Source organism: Vidua chalybeata, chromosome 4, assembly GCF_026979565.1.
Source record: "Vidua chalybeata isolate OUT-0048 chromosome 4, bVidCha1 merged haplotype, whole genome shotgun sequence".
Lineage (NCBI taxonomy): Eukaryota > Metazoa > Chordata > Aves > Passeriformes > Viduidae > Vidua > Vidua chalybeata.
In genome coordinates this window covers 5,274,841-5,290,698 of record NC_071533.1, presented here as the reverse complement: position 1 = coordinate 5,290,698, position 15,858 = coordinate 5,274,841, and the positions used below count along the sequence as shown (strand labels likewise).

General features: G+C 46.5%; 2 protein-coding genes across 6 annotated transcripts in view; one reads left to right on the top strand and one right to left on the bottom strand.

Annotated features, from left to right (window-relative positions):
• The window catches only part of LIN54 (lin-54 DREAM MuvB core complex component), a 39,728-nt gene extending 29,151 nt beyond the window's left edge, over nt 1–10,577 (top strand). For all 5 annotated transcript variants that reach the window (XM_053941790.1, XM_053941789.1, XM_053941787.1 and 2 more), the window contains 8 exons: nt 399–472; nt 626–823; nt 2,555–2,646; nt 3,830–3,901; nt 6,219–6,321; nt 6,515–6,652; nt 7,368–7,570; nt 7,887–10,577. In XM_053941790.1, coding sequence (XP_053797765.1) covers nt 399–472; nt 626–823; nt 2,555–2,646; nt 3,830–3,901; nt 6,219–6,321; nt 6,515–6,652; nt 7,368–7,570; nt 7,887–8,088 — 1,082 coding nt within the window. In that variant the 3' untranslated portion in view covers nt 8,089–10,577. The remainder of the gene's footprint in view (nt 1–398; nt 473–625; nt 824–2,554; nt 2,647–3,829; nt 3,902–6,218; nt 6,322–6,514; nt 6,653–7,367; nt 7,571–7,886) is intronic.
• On the bottom strand, nt 10,539–15,650 carry THAP9 (THAP domain containing 9). The gene is made up of 5 exons (XM_053941786.1): nt 15,571–15,650; nt 15,290–15,485; nt 14,914–15,199; nt 14,504–14,654; nt 10,539–14,179 (listed from the first exon to the last, which is right to left on the bottom strand). The coding sequence occupies exons 1-5, from the start codon at nt 15,648–15,650 to the stop codon at nt 12,253–12,255; spliced, it is 2,640 nt and encodes an 879-aa protein (XP_053797761.1). The 3' UTR covers nt 10,539–12,252.
• Nucleotides 15,651–15,858: the final 208 nt, after the last annotated feature.

Genomic DNA, 15,858 nt, shown 5'->3' with positions numbered 1-15,858 from the left:
TCCCATCTCCTCTATATGAAGAGCATGAAGGTGGGACAGCCCACAAGCATATTGCCAAAACTCCTGTAACATGAAGATCCTTCTATGTAAATTGCTTTAGAAGTGTCAGGTGTTTTTGCTGGTTTCTGCCCATGCTTTCCAGAGGGGTGATGGAATAAAAGATTTCAAAGGGAAAAGGGATGTAAGGGAGATCCAGTGTCCAGAGGAGGTCTGCACTCTTGCTGTGAAATGTGTGCCAAAAACCTGTTTACAAAGGTCTTGTCTAGACCCAGGTGTTGCATGCCACAAGTTACAGTGTTAAGTACCTCTGTGCTATGCACATGTGAAAGTCTGAAGGGCTGAACTGTGGGCTTGGAGTGACTAACACACGTTCATATGATGTTGTTTCTTGACACCAGCAAAGCCCGTGGTGGTGAACGCGACCCCCGTGCGTATGTCAGTTCCCATAGTACCAGCACAGACTGTGAAACAGGTGAGTTAAGTTTAAGTCTTGTAATAGTCCTGACCTGTTTTGGCTGGACAGAAAAAAAGTCTGCTTCCAGCTCTGTAAAGAACTGTTCTGCTAATCAAGGTGTGTTCTGAATGACTGAAACACTGATTTCACAAAGAGCTCTTTTCTCTCCAGGTGGTGCCCAAGCCAATCAACTCAACTTCTCAAATAGTCACTACCAGTCAGCCCCAACAAAGACTTATCATGCCAGCCACTCCACTGCCACAGATCCAGCCCAACCTCACCAACCTCCCCCCAGGCACTGTGCTGGCACCAGCCCCTGGCACAGGAAATGTTGGCTATGCAGTCCTTCCAGCTCAGTATGTCACACAGGTATGGCCTTTCCCAGAGATGGTTAAGCAAATGCTGCTCTTGTGGAACATTCTGCCTTTCTCTTAAAGGTTTCTGCTCTGTCACTGCCACCTGACACTGAGGCAACAGTTTCTTTTAGGGACCCTTGGCAGAATGATGACAGCACTTTAATTTCAATCATAGTTACAATTAAAGCTTTGTTTTCTCAAAGGAGTTTTTATTACCATAATAGCACAGCATTTCTGTAAGCAAAATTGGTGTAGTGCAATTTTGAGTAGCATAGTACAGAATTTATAATGTCAACTTACTCAAATCACCTAGATCTCAACTTGGAATTTCTAATCACCTAGACCCTGCATATTGGATCAGATCTTGATACACAGTTTGCTTCATCACTTTAGCAATCATAACCTAGACTTGAAAATCATATGAAAGAGTACAAGTCACTTGGTCCTCAGATGTCAGTGGAGGTGACCCTGGCCACTGGCAGTCACAGGGCTCAGTGTACAGCAGCAGTTCCACTCCAGGTTCATCACTTAGGACTTGGAACAGCTTGATTTTATAACTGCCCTGTGTGCTGTTACACTTCCCTGTTCCATGGCAGTCACCACCATCTGGGTGTCTGAGATCTCCGTGGCCAGTAAGGAACAGAGTAATTGGCCTGGTGCCCAAAAATAGTGGGGGGAAGAAGAAATCCTATTGGTTTGTCTGCTTGGTTCACAGGACCTTCAGAGTCTGATGATGAGAAAGGGAGCATATATGTGACCTGCTTGATCACAGAGAATGGCTGTCTTCATTATAAAGTGGTCTTAGTTAATGCTAAGCACATTGCCAGGGGTCAGAAGCAGCTGGTACCAGTCACCCAGCTGAGGCCTAAGGATTTGGTTTTTGCTCTTTGCCAGGATCTGACCAACGTTCAGGATGAAAAGCAGAATAGATGAAATGTTCTGCTGAAGGCTGAAATTTGTAGAAACAAAGACACTGATAGCTCCTGGCATTACTGGTACCAGACTGGTTTCTGGTTGCCTTTTGGTTTTGTCACAGTTGCAAATTGACCCTGAAGATTGTTACTGTGTCCTTCCAGTCTAGTTCTGCAAATTTTACTTAAAACTAACATCTGTTGGACCTCTCCTGAGGTTTGTGTTCCAGTCACAACCTGTCCTCATTTGCCTGGCCCCAGTAGGTCTGTATCTTGCTATGTGCCAATATGTCCCCAGAACCTGTCCCAGCAGGAGCAAACAGCTGCTTCTAAGTAATGCTAAAGAAGGTAGCCCAGAGCAGTGTTGTTTGGCAGGTTCTTATGAGATTTTGGTTTTTTAATGTGAAAAATAAATGGTGGGTTCAGGTATGCAGAGGGGTTGGAATGCAAACCATTTTGCTTACTTTCATAACAAGCGGTTTGTATATAAAGGAAGCTACTAATTGTGCAGGACATGATTCTGCTCTATTAGGGGAAAAATGAGCGTGTTTTTAGGAGCTGTTTGTGGTCTAAACATTTCTGTGTGTTATGCCTGTCATCTGTATGGATCTCGACACTGTAATAGACAACAAAAAATACAATCTAAAATGGTATTTTTATGCTTAGTATGGAGGCAGGAAGTTGCCACCTGGTCCAAGTTCTATAAGAGACTAAAAGTGTTCTTAGAAGCAAGTTATTTTTGTAGCAATATCTGGAAAGCTAATTTAAAGACTAGCAACACATCCTCTTTATAATTTCTTTCATGTCAGGCATTAACCTTTTTGTTTTGTTAGCTACAACAGTCATCCTATGTATCCATAGCGAGCAACACTGGCTTCACAGGGACATCCAGTGTCCAGTCCCAGGCAAGACTGCCATTTAATGGGTAAGAGTTCTAAAAAAAAAAATCTCAAAACCTGTAGAATAGGCTGCTTGAATAAGCATGAGGTCTTGGAGTTTGATTTGGGGAATTTTCAAGTCTGCTGTGGTGTGATTATTACCTCTAACTGAAGGATGTGGATCTCTCTGACATTTGAGCCAGTCTCTTGATCAAAGCTGTGTTTTCCTTTCTGTTTTTTGAACTCATGCAGCAGGAAGTTGACCTGAAAGCTCCCTGTTGCTCGTTTTTTATTTGCAACAGCACCTGCGAGCTACAGGCCTCAACTATTTCTCAATATTGCTGCAAAGAGGTTCTGGACAACATATAAGCTAGATGCTTAACACATGCAGAAATTCAGCCAAACAGCAAAATGGATCCTGATGGGAGGCTTTTGGTTTTTTCAGTCTTGCATTTTTCCTTGAAGGATGAAAATAACAGCTAATGTATATTATTTTCCCTTTGCCAATCCAGCAGGCTTAGCTGTTCTGCACAGTCCTTTTGTGTTACTGTTTGCTGGAAGTTGTGAACATGAAGTTGCTTTTTTGTTGCTGCAACCTCAACTGATGCAAACTAATCCCAAATCCAGATGCAGCTATTCAAATGAACGGGTTTGATTTAATCTCCCTGGTATTACGTGCAGAAATTGCTGGATAGGGGTGGAACAAATCTCATCGGATGTGATTAGTGTCACAAAATCCAAGTCTTAGGAGCAGTTAAAGACTGTGTCTACTATAAAATTTATCTGAAAACTGAATACTGTGGTTTGGCTTGCTTTCCCATTATTCCAGAGGTGGTATTTTTTTGTTTTCTTGGATTTTTTAAATTCTGAGTAGAACAAAAGAAAAGGCACACATCATGTTGTGTGAATTTTGGTTGGATCTGGTCCCACTGCACTTGAAGGGATTCTGGGGAAGGTTTCCCTGACTCCAGTTTTTTAGTTATGCTTCCTCCAGCTTTAAAGCCTAATTGCTACTTCAGGCATGCATCCAAATTTGCAGCAAATAATCCATCTCTTTCTGGGCTGGAAAGGCACTATTTATAATAGTTACTTAAACACAGTCACCCAAAAAACCTAATGCAAGGGGAATATAAAGATTTTTTCAAAGTTTTTATTATGAGATGTTTAAATTTTAAAATAGGAACAAACTGATCAAACTGTGTGTAAATAAATGCCCTTTTCTCCCCCCAGAATAATTTCTTCTGAGTCTGCAAACCGCCCCAGGAAGCCTTGCAATTGTACTAAGTCTCTGTGTTTGAAATTGTAAGTACAGCTTGGTACAGTTTTCTTTCTTTTAATCTTTTAACATCACAAATGTGTGCCAAGTATCAGAATATAATGGTTTTAAGTATGTCAGAAATTTTATATCTAGATGCTGATTTAAGGTGGATATTGGTGGAGATGTTGCAGAGCCTGTGTAATTTTGCAGCTCCTGTGAGCTGTATGGACCATGACATGTAAAAATGTCTAATTTTGCATCATGTACCTTATTGCATGGTGGAGCCAAGTCCACTCAGCAGCTCTGGTTGCCTTGTTGGTACCATGAGTGAAATGATATCTAATGATATCACTCATGGGTATTTACTATGGTGAAGTGCATCAGTAATACCATGCTAGATCAAATACTTCAGAAAAAATTGGTCTGTGTATATTTTATTAAAGGATTGAATAGACAAGTGATTCTTCACTGATAGGTCTGCCTCTTGCTTATCCATGAGATATTGTGCTATTCCATTCCATGTATTTGTAAGAATTTGACACAAAAGCATTTGGAGCTGAAGAGAGTTTCTTCACCTTGATCAAAGTCACTTTACTGATATTTCTGGGACAGGAATGGGAGGAGATACTGAAATTAATCTGTGGTTCTGAATCCTAGACAATGAAGAGGAAATCAGGGGTGTGGTACTCGAAGGGGAAGTGATGCAATGACATCTGAACCCAAGTTAAGAAGTTTGTTTAAACTCTTAAGCTTGGGTGTCTTTTGCATAGTGCACCCCACCTCTGTATGTGGAGGTGTGCCCTGTGTTTTGTATCTCAAACTTGTCTGTTGCAGAGCAGGAAGATGTGTAGCTGTTTTTCAGATATTTTGCATACATGACTGACCTCACAGTGCCCAATGTATGTTAGATGTGTAGGGGGTTAGGTTTTGGTGACTAAATGTGCCCTAGAAATGCTGGGAGAGGAATGGTATCACTGGGAATAATTCACACCTTCAGAATGCTGTTAGGAAGCAAGCTGTTCTTGTAAAATCACTGATGTTATGTGTTATGGGCATTGGTGCAGAGCAGATGGTTAATTCAGTCTGGCACAGGTGCTTTCTCAGTAGTAAACCCTTTTTTTTTGTCTAGAGGGGAACTTATTTTTTCCCAAATAAAATAGGTGCATAGCCTATTTACTAAGAAGTCAACTCAGCTATTTGCTCACGATCTGAATTGATGCTGGCCCTGGTTCTTTTGGAAACCAGGACTATTCTACCACTGAATTTTAAAAAAATCACGAAGAGCTGTTACAGGTTGTAAAAGCTTTTGATTTAGTTTTGCCCTGGGATCATTCAAGATGCTAAAAATCTCCAAAATCTAGGTCAACCTGATGAAGGGTTGCAGTGGGCTCCAGGGCAACCCTGATCTATTTATGTGGTGCTAGGCTGGGCAGAAAGCCAGTTTAGCAATGGGTTTAGGCTCCAAAAAATGACCATACACCCCCAGCAGGATTTGAAAAGCAAGTGAAGAGGATCAGCAGCTTTCAGCTATTAGCTGGAGGTGGTCCTGCAAACCTTGAAACATGTTGGAGTTTGTTGTGGCCTAAAGCCATGTTTGAGCTGGGAATGAATGTGGTATTTCCATGTATCAGATCTACAAGTCTGTGGATTGGTGAGATGATGTTTTTGATGGGAGGCACCAGAGGTACATAAGAAACATGGCAACATGATTGGCTTTTGCTGTCCATGTTTTTCTGCTTTTTGTTCATATATTTGTCCCTTTTTAAAGTCTGCTTTATCCTCATTCAGATCCTTGCCCTGGTTACCTGTGCTTCAAAGCCTCTGAGATGTACCAATTGTTATCCCTTTTCTATTCTTCCATCCCAGCTTAAGGGCAAAACTAATAAAAAAAAAATCTCCTTCCTGGGTTAGTTTGCCTGTTAACTGTCACTCCAATTGCTTGCCTTTTATTTTGGCTGTGTGAGGGCTCCTGAGGGCTGACTTGGACTGACTGGGTCAGGAGCTGGCTGTGTGGTGGCTGCAGCAGACCTGCCCTCAATATGTGGGGGACCCAAGAGTCAGTCTTGGAAAAAGTCTCATTAACTTCTCTTGCTGCTTGGGGGACCTGTGCTATGTGATGAGCTCAGGTGGACACCCTTGAGCTCCACCTGTGTCTTTAGACAGCAGCTAGACTTGCACTAGAGGATTTTGGCTCTGCAGTGAGGTTGGTACTGCTTGTACATGTGGAGTTGAGCATAAGGTGTCCTTTTACCCATATTGGTGCCAGAGTAAGAACTTCTGCTACTGCAGTGTGGGAATCAATACTCACACACCAGTGCAATGGTCAACATTTACAAATGCTTTCTGCATCTTGTGTTTCAGGTATTGTGACTGCTTTGCAAACGGTGAATTCTGCAATAACTGCAACTGTACAAATTGTTATAACAACCTGGACCATGAAAACGATAGGCAAAAAGCAATAAAGGTGAGGGGCCTCTTCCCCTGCCCCCTGGGCTCAAAGTCATTTAGCTTCTTTTTTCTGAAGCTCCAGAGTGGGACAGAGTGGGTGTATAATGCCCTGATCTCCTCCCACATGTGCAAGGCTTAAGTTCTTTTATTGCACCTCTAAATTCTTCTCCCTGCGTGCAATGACTGACCCTTTGGGTCTGCATTGACAGGCCTGCCTCGACAGAAACCCTGAAGCCTTCAAGCCCAAAATAGGGAAAGGAAAGGAAGGAGAATCGGATCGGAGGCACAGCAAAGGGTGTAACTGTAAACGCTCGGGATGTCTCAAAAACTACTGCGAATGTTATGAGGTACAAAGCATTATCTCATTTGAAAACTAGTAGCTTTTTCCCTTTAGTGTAGTGACTTCTCTCATTTGCTTTGTCTCTTCCTTGTATTGCTATAGTGTTTTCTCTTCTGTTTGTTTCCATTCCTGTAATGTTATGTCTTCTCCCAGAAGTTTGCACATAGAAAGCCATGTACGTGGAAAAAATGGTCACTGCTGTTCTGTAATTTTAATTTTAAACAATTTAGCAACTTTGAACTTAGGCTTGGATTTGTTTTTTACTGAATAGCACCATTTCCTAAAGAAATTTACTGCACCAAGTCCCTAGGAGGAGTTGAAGCAGCATCCCACAGATGCTGTGGGATAGAATGTGTCTTTGGAATTCAAAAGCAGAAGTTGTTACTTCATTACTAACTGATCAGTCTCTGAATGTAGAGACAGTGTAGATGGCCCTTTCTCAAAACTCAGCTGACTGGAAACTGAGCTTGATGAAGAAAGGGATGAGTGGGAAACCACTTATTTACATTTTATGCTCTATGGTTCTATGATTCAATTGAAGTATGCATTCTGGGAAGACATCTCAACTTGAGGTAAGAATTTAGAGAGAAGATTAGTACTTGGGAGTTTGTTCTAGGTGCTAATTGGCAAGAGATTAAAATAAGGTCTCCTTTTTGTTGTGATTTCTCATAAGGGGAGTCAAACTTGCAACAGGTTTCTTTTGTTTTGTTTGTTTCTTTCAGGCAAAAATCATGTGTTCTTCCATATGCAAATGCATTGGCTGTAAAAATTTTGAAGAAAGCCCGGAGCGAAAGACCTTGATGCATTTAGCAGATGCTGCAGAGGTCAGGGTGCAGCAGCAGACTGCTGCAAAGACCAAGTTATCTTCCCAGATCTCAGACTTGCTGACAAGGCCAGCACCAGCACTCAGCAGTGGTGGTGGGAAGTAAGTTAATACTGCACCCTCTTTGAGTTGTTTCTAACACAGGTTTTTGATGTGTGTGACAGGTATGTCCCTGTCATCTCTGAGCCTTGTCTGTGGAAGCTGTAGAGGTGGGATGGAACACTGTTCCTCTAACAGTAGGGATTCTGAGCCACCAGTTCCTTTGGCTGTTAACTGAGGCTTATTCACTATCTAAAGGCTCTTGGAAGCAATGGGACAGATGAAATCTCATCAGTCCTCAGACAAAAAAGTCGCCAGCCCTGGAGTTAGGCGCCTTGTGTGTTTTTGCAGACGCTAAGTGGATGTTTCTTTGTTTCAGGCTGCCCTTTACATTTGTCACCAAGGAAGTGGCTGATGCAACCTGTGAATGCCTCCTGGCACAGGCAGAGCAAGCGGAGAAGACGGGCAAGTCCAAAGCTGCAGCAGAGCGCATGATCCTGGAGGAGTTTGGACGCTGTCTGATGAGGGTTATCAGCTCTGCAGGGAAGTCCAAAGGTGACCCTTGTGCCATGAACTGCTGACTCATGCACATGAGCCACAATGAAGCGGACTGAACAGAACACTTAAGGCACAGGGACACTTTGGTTTAGCATAAAGGATGGATTTAATAATATTTGTTAATTTGGTGCTTGTTGTAAATTGACCCATGTAAGATTGAAACGGGAAATTCTTTTATAACAAGATGTAGAGCCTTTTAAATCTTAGCTAAATCCTCTTCTACGTCAGACAATGCCTGAAAGTCAGTTCTTCTTCCCAATGTACAGCTTTTACCCTGAGTTTCTTAAAAGTTAGATGTGTTCTCCCCTTTCTCCCAGAATAATTGTCTGAAGGGCATATATAAATTATTATAATATATATTATTTACAGTGTATGGATTTGCATCACTGTGCATAGAGGAAAACACAGGTGATGTCAACAGCCAGGTCATGCTTTTGCTGACAGGCCTGTAATATGGAGGTACCAGTGTATCCAAGATAATTCTGAAAGGAAATAGGTAGAAATAAGCATCTAAATGGAAGGTAGTACTTGTATTTAGGACCTGACACAGCATGTCCCTGTAGTGCACAGAGCACTGTGAGATACATAGGTAATAATACAGAGGGGTTGCTTGCACCCCAACTGAGCAAGTTGTGGAGAATGTTCCTGGAGTAGGGCCCAAGGAGTACAGAGGAGAATGGCATTACAGGGAATGATAGGAATGGGGCAGAGTGCTCAGGTGTTTCTTAAGCTGGAACTTGGAAGGCTAAGACAGTGGCCTGTCCTCAGAAGTGAGGAAGAGCAGCCATAATGCCAGACTATCTGCCCAGTGTAGTGTTACCTAAGTGTGTAGCAGATTGATGCTGTTGTTTAGGTGAAGCTTGGTTTTTCAGAGGTCTGCAGCAGCCTAATCCCTCACTGGAAGTAGGGCTGTGCAGTCCATTATGGTTTCTAGGATCGAGCTGTAACCCTGGGAAAGTGTTTAGGCCTGAGAAGCTGAAGTCACAGGAGATGACAATCTGCATCTGAATCGACTTGCAAATGCAGGTAGGGATCATGTTCAGCCTGCTGTAGGTATTCAGGATGCTGCTTCTCTCCATGTTGGCTATTTACTTGGCATAAAGGCTCTTTTAGTGTTGTTTAGAGTAATTGTGAGAGATGTTATCAGAGAAAAGTGCTAGCACAGAATCAGGATTGCTACAAAAACACAGATCCTTTTTACACTAAATGGGGGGCAATCAGCTATAGCTGGGTATAAACTAAGGCAGGGGATTTTTTTCAGTATTTGTTACAGGCAATATCAGATCACATTTTTGATAGTGGAACACATTTGCAGAATTAACCTGGTGGGTTACTTGCCTATCATGAACATCCATTAACCATGTTTAATCACAGGCATTTTTATTACCTGTCTCACTGCAGCCTGAACTAGCTATGTTTTTTTTCCAAACGGGATTTTGCATTCCTTCTATAAAACTGTAAATACAGAGAAATGCAGGTCCAGGCTGGGGAGAGGTAGTGGCTAGGCACACCAGCAGCAGAGCCTCAGTGTGTGAAGGCAATAGGGTAGGAAGATGCTTCACCTCCCAGCCCTGTGCACTGCACAGAAGGCGCTTGACCCTTCTCTGGTGCCTCCTTGAAATGCCTGGGAGGCAGTCAGCAGCAGTGGTGGGCTCACAGACCAGGTCTGACCTGCCAGTCACTGTCTGAAGGGCTCTGTCAGCTAAGGACATCTCCCTGAGCATAAATAGCAATGTTTGTGCAAATCTCTGAAAAGGGAATCCACCTCTCGTGTAAGTAAATGCCACATTTTTTCATTATTAGGACTTGGATTTACTAAAAAATCAGTGCAGTAACTTTACCTGTAGATAGTGCAGATATTCCGTTCCCTTCTAGTGACCTAATATAGTCTGTCCAGTAAGATTTGTATAAATGTAAATTAGTGTAAGTGAATAAAGTAATACCTACTTACGTTATTTTTCAAACAGATTGCAATATGCCTTTTATTTAGACTTCAATCTGTGTTAATTTTGTATATATTCAGTGTTTTACTCTAAATTGCACCTTTTGTGATGTGTATTTATATACAGTGTGCAAAAGCACTTGTGAAATTTAGATTACAGTTGTAATTATGTATGATGGCATTGCTGGAGAATATTTTGCTTGTAAAGACTTCGAAGGTGCAATCAAATGCTCTTAGTTCTTCTATTTTGTTTTGAACAAGCTTTCTCAAATATTAAGCTTGGATTCCTGTCTCCCTTCTCCCTGGTGTAGAGTGTATGAATTGGTTTTTGTACTTAGCCATTTGCATCAAACTGCTGGACAAGATTAACAGTCAAGTTCATCCAGTTACATAAAAAATAATTGGGAATGGGGCAAGGGTTCATTTTATAGTTCTGTTTACATCCAAAAGTAGAAAAATTAAATTTATATTTACAAGACCTATTCAAAGAATACACTTTTCTATATTGTACAAATAAAACAGTCAGATAAGTCACAAAAAATAAACATTTATACTATTCTGTAAATATGATTTTTTTGCACTCCTTTGCTTCAGCACTGACAAATATACACAGAAGGTTTGTCACTGAAATAGCAAAATAAATTGTTAATACTAGGTCCACTTCTGATGCAAGTACTGACTTGGATTTTCAGTGTGAGACCAAATGCTACCAGAGATAAATAAATATCCCTTGGTTACTGGTGTGCTGTCATGCACAGCAATCCATGGCACAGTTCATAACTACTCATTTTAGAGCTGGAGGTGGAGGCAATGCAAGTGTTCCAACATTCCATGATTGCAATCTGTCACTGAGATTTCAGCAGCATTTTGCCAGTTGTCCCAAAAATCACATATAGAAGGGAGGGAATAGTTTCCTGCAAAATCTCTTGTAGCTGGAATGGCTCTGTGACAGTGATGGCTTCAAGGTGCTTTTTTGCATAGGTATTTGGATTGGAAAGAAGCTCAGAGGTTCTGGTTGGTTCCTCCCAGCAGTGATTGTATGAATTTCTGTGGTGCTGCTGCTCTCAAAGCAGAGCTTGAGGGGTTGAGTGCAGCAGAACTAGGGGAAAGAGGAGAAACCCAAACCAATCAGGGACAGTTTTGTCAACTTAATGGTAGGCAGAATGATACCTTTAATATTATTACTGCCCTAGGATGTGGCAGATCACCAGTTTTCATCCCAGCTCCATCATGGATCTTGAAAGTGAGTGAACAGCAGGTTTTGTGGGAATTTGTTTCCTTCCACCTCTATGGGTGCAACTCCAGTTCTGCATGGCAAAAGGAAATCCCTTAGCAGCAGTTCTGCCAAACTTTGCTATTCCAGGCAAAGCACTGGAGGCAGCTTCCTTGCCATGGAAATGAGCTAACTGAAGAAGCCTGTCCTAGTTGGTGGCATCAAAGCTATGGTTCAAGTGATCAGTGGAAACACTGAAGGGAGGGTGCCATGTGCCCTGGGCTGCAGGACACAGGCCAGCCCTCGGAGGATGGGGCCATGAAATGGGAACTGAAATGCTTGCCCTCTGCAGCACACCCATGTATTCCTACCCCTAGAGGAAAGTATTGGTGCTCCTGGATGTCACTGGACACAACAATCTGGTCACAGGCTCAGCAGTGATCCAGAGGACCTAGACGGGACCAGCATCTTTAGCTGTTTCATGAGACCTACTGGAAAGGTGATTAGAGCTTGTGTACAACTTCAAGTGCCACTTCCTTTTCACATCTTTATTTTCTTATTTAAGTAGAAACTCTGCGAACTTTCTTGCTCCCAGATTTTATAAAGCACATCTTTTTGGTGAAATCAAAGTGCCAGTGCATGTGATTCCCTGCAACCCCATCAATTATCAGCTTTCTTCTGGCAAGAGCACTTGCAGCACTAAAGCCACCCAGCACTTCCAGGGACACTGCAGTCTCCTACCACTGCCCCAGGCACCTTGAGCAGCCCTGGTTCATCCTGACCTGCCATATGTAAATGCATGGCTGCTCTGCAGGACTGCTAGAAGGAACAGGGGATCGGATAAACTTCCTTGCTTTGCTCAGTTAAACTCTGGTTAGGGGGTTTGCAGTGGCCCAGAACAGCACTGCTTACCAACACCAGTTCTGCCAACGTTGTTTCCTCACGTGTTGCCTAGATCTGTCCAGCACTGAGCCTCGGCAAGGAACAGCCATCCTTGGAATCACAGAGTAATCACTAAGACCATGTGTGGGTTTAGCTTGACTGACAGCTACCCAGTGGTGATGGAAACAAATGCTTTCCCTTCAGTCTCTTCAATTTATGCCTTCCACAAGGGTATTTCAAATTCAGGTGTTGGGCGGGGTGTGTTCGTATGTTTAAGTAACACCGTGTTATTTCCTTTACTAAGACTGTGTAGTGGTTGTTGATGCTCAGTTCCCCCTCAAATAAATGGTTTGTGAGGGTGGGAAAGAGGGGGCTTTCTCCCAGAAGCTCCTGGAAGACTTTCTGTTCTAGACACAAATGCCACAGCTTGGTGTTTTTGTTGGCACCTCCTACTTTGCCATATCGGTTTAGGACTTGTTCTGAAATGCTTGTTATGTGGTGCACACTGGCTGAGGGCAGACTCACGCCACCTAACTTTCTTATGTAGAGCACTGACCTGCATCTTAGCCTGCTCTCATCTGCCTCAAACAGAGAGGCAAAACAAGCCTCACACTGCAAGTCCAAGGCCAGCTGCTCGGCCACCCAGCCAGCAGTGCAGGTGAGGCTCTGTGCGTGCAGTGACAGATCTGTCAGCGCGTTGCTGAGGGCAGAGCTGGGCAAAAGCAGCCCTGCACTGTAGGGGTACTCTGGGGCCAGAGTCCTGCCAGGAGCTGGGTGGTACTGAGCATGAATGCTGCCCAGAGTCAGAGCTCTCCTCTGAGACAGGGATGCATCCCAGGGGCTGGCACTGCCACTGCTGGGTGGTGAGCTGGGGGCCAGGCTGCAGCTGGCCAGCAGTTTGTGGTAAGCAGCCTGGAACACGGTGCAGGTGGGGCTGCTGCTGCCACAGGCTTGTTGAAGGGCCCTGAGAAACTGCTCCAGAGGGTCCAGGCTGAAGGCATGTGCATGGAGGTGGTGGGAAGGAGTGCCTTTTGGACATGTGTGGTTGGAGGAAAGCCACTTGAGGCTTTCAGCGTTGAGCAAGAAGCTCAGAAATCCCAGTTTGCGTTTGCTCTTAATAATGTATCTCCCCACAGAGTCTGTTAAGTTGACAAAGCAGCTCCTGGCCTCGTCAAAGAGGTTGCTTATTTTGGTGTAATTTCCAGCAAGCAAAGGCTCCTTTCCGTAGGGGCCTCTGCCATAAAATACATCGCACAGAGAGCTCATGAGACGCACAAACTTGACAGTCCCGCAGCAGCTCTGAAACGAGGCAAGGCCCAGCTTCTGGAGGTGCTCCAGCGCCTCAGCAACACCCTCGCTGAACAGCAGGGTAGCAAGGTTGACCTTCAGGTGGTAACTCCCTTTACTCCCAGCCCTGCCTGACTCAGGACTGCACAGCTCCAACACCCTCTGCTCGCCCAAAGCTGCCAGCTCCACCACATGCTGCCACCACACGGTGTCACCGAGCCACTCGACCTTCTGGAAGCACTGCAGAGCATTCCTTATCAGCAGGAGGGCATGACAGACATCAAAGAAGTATGCGATGCTGTGAGCAGAACCGGGTGGGTGCTGGAAAGTGCACTGAATCCTTTTGGGATCTATCCTGATCCCTAAAGCTCTGGCAGTCTCAGCACCGCGAGCAGAGGCACTCGATGTCACAGCCAGGACCACGATCCCAACGTTGTTCAGCTTATGGATGGCCTGACGAAGGAGCTGAGCGAGGAAGCGGCCGGATGTGCTGTTCACCAAGAAATAGCCAAGGGGAGCTGTCCAAGGGCTCGAGATGCCGACTGCCATGAGGATTATCGCTTCCGACGCCAGCGGAGCTTCGTCAGCGTCGAGGATGCCTGCTCCCAAGTCAACAAAGCCCGTCAGCTGCTTGGTCTGTGGGTCCCACTCCTGCTGCTTCTGCAGGGGCACATCCTGTACCAGCACGGCGCAGTAGCGGCAGGCCTGATCCCCTCTCTCCACCTTGTCCTGAAGCCGGAGAAAAATGTCACTGCTGAAGCCTGCAGCAGCCTCGTTATTAGACAGCCAGCTGGAAATAAAAAAGGGAGGATGTCATTAGGAGACGTGATTCTGGAAAAGTTGAAGCAACAGGCAGCACTTTTTACCACTCAGGACATGGTCAGCCATGCCCAGAGCTGCAGGGCAGGCTGAGACATGCAGGGCAAAGAAGGCAGCCCTGCTTTTCCTTCATGCATAGTCCAAGTTTCTTTCCTCTCACCCTAGTGGTGGGAAGCCAAGGAAAGTACTGACCACGCAGGGAAGTAACAAAGCAGCTTCAGGACGCATCAGTTACATCCGTTTCTACACGAGTACTGGAAATACATTTTGAATGAATGAATAACTAAAAACTTGCTTTGTCAGGCTGTAAGGATGAGGGAGGGGAAGAATCTTCCGTAGGTAATCATAGGCCTTAATATGGTAGAGATGGAGAAGACAAGCAAATTGCCTCATTTCTGGTGAGTAGTCTGCCATCTGCCTCCAGCTGTGCAACTCTCGAGGCAAATCTGCTTAAGAAATCACAAAAGGTCAACTTTAGTGAAACAAATAAATGGCTGGAAACAGAGGGATACGTGACATAAACGCCCTGCAGAACGCAAGGCAACAGCATGGCCTCTGGAACAACTCGGTCCTGAAGGCTGGCGTGAAGTGCAGGGCTCAGCAACGCTACCACTGTGCCTCGCCTCTTCCTTGGCACGGGTTAAGCAAAGACACGAACCCGGGGCGAGGGAGCGCACTCTGCCTCAGCGAGCGTCCCGGCAGTACCTGAAAACTGCGCCTGCAGCAAACTCACGATTTCCTCAGAAAGCTGCCGCTTTTCCGCCAGCTCCCTGAGGATGCTCGGCACGGTCCTGCGCCGGTGCGCGGCGCCGCGCGTCCCGGCGGCCGGCGGCTGCTGCTGGCGCCGCGGGGCATCCGGCGGCGGCCGCGGCTCGGCCGCCCGCTGTCCCTGCAGGCTGTAGTTGTGGTCCCCGGCGGGCGGGCTGGGCAGCGGCTGCTTCAGCGTTCGGCCGGGGGTCCCGCTCCTCCTGCGGCCGGCGCCCGGCGGCTCCTGCCGGGGGAAGGAGAGGGCAGGTCACGGCACACGGCGGAACCCACGGCGGGGAGGGGAGCGGGGAGCGCGCCCGGTACCCGCCCGCACCGAGGGGAGGAAGCGGGAGGGCACGGCCCCCCGCCGCAGCTTCCGCCGCAGCCCGTAGCGCTCGAAGTCCCCTTCGGCGAAGTGTCGGGAGCACAGGATGGCGCCGGGGCCGGGCCGCCACGCCCGGCGGCTCCGCGGGTCCACGCGGTTCACGGCGCGGATCCACTCGCGGCGCTGCGCGGCGTCCACCGGGAACCTGCGGCAGAGCGGGACGGCGGGATGAAGGGGCGGAGGGACGGGCGGAGGGACGGACGGAGGGGCGCGGGGGCGGGCGCACTCACTGGTGGAAGGAGATGCCGCGCTCGCGGCTCCGCCCGGTGTCGCGCGCGGTGCAGCCCAGCGCGGAGCAGCTCCGCGTCATGGCCGCCGCCGCCGCCGCGCCCGCCGCCGCGCGCGCGCCGCGGCGGGCCCGCCCATTGGCCGCCGCCGCCGCCCGCGCGCCCGGCCGCCGCCTCGCCATTGGCCCATTGGGCGCGGCGGCGCGGCCGCGTCACCGCGGGCGGCGGCGGCGGCGGGGCCGGGAGCGGCGCGAGCCAACCGGGAGCGGCGGCGGCGGCGGGAGCAGCCAG

What these genes read in the sequence shown, in the direction of transcription:
- THAP9 (XM_053941786.1), bottom strand. Translation starts at nt 15,650, where the DNA reads ATGACGCGGAGCTGCTCCGCGCTGGGCTGCACCGCGCGCGACACCGGG. An exon ending in CGCGGCATCTCCTTCCACCA is followed by an intron (nt 15,486 to 15,570) that starts GTGAGTGCGCCC and finishes GCTCTGCCGCAG; the next exon opens with GTTCCCGGTGGACGCCGCGC. An exon ending in CATCCTTACAGCCTGACAAA is followed by an intron (nt 14,180 to 14,503) that starts GCAAGTTTTTAG and finishes TTTTATTTCCAG; the next exon opens with CTGGCTGTCTAATAACGAGG.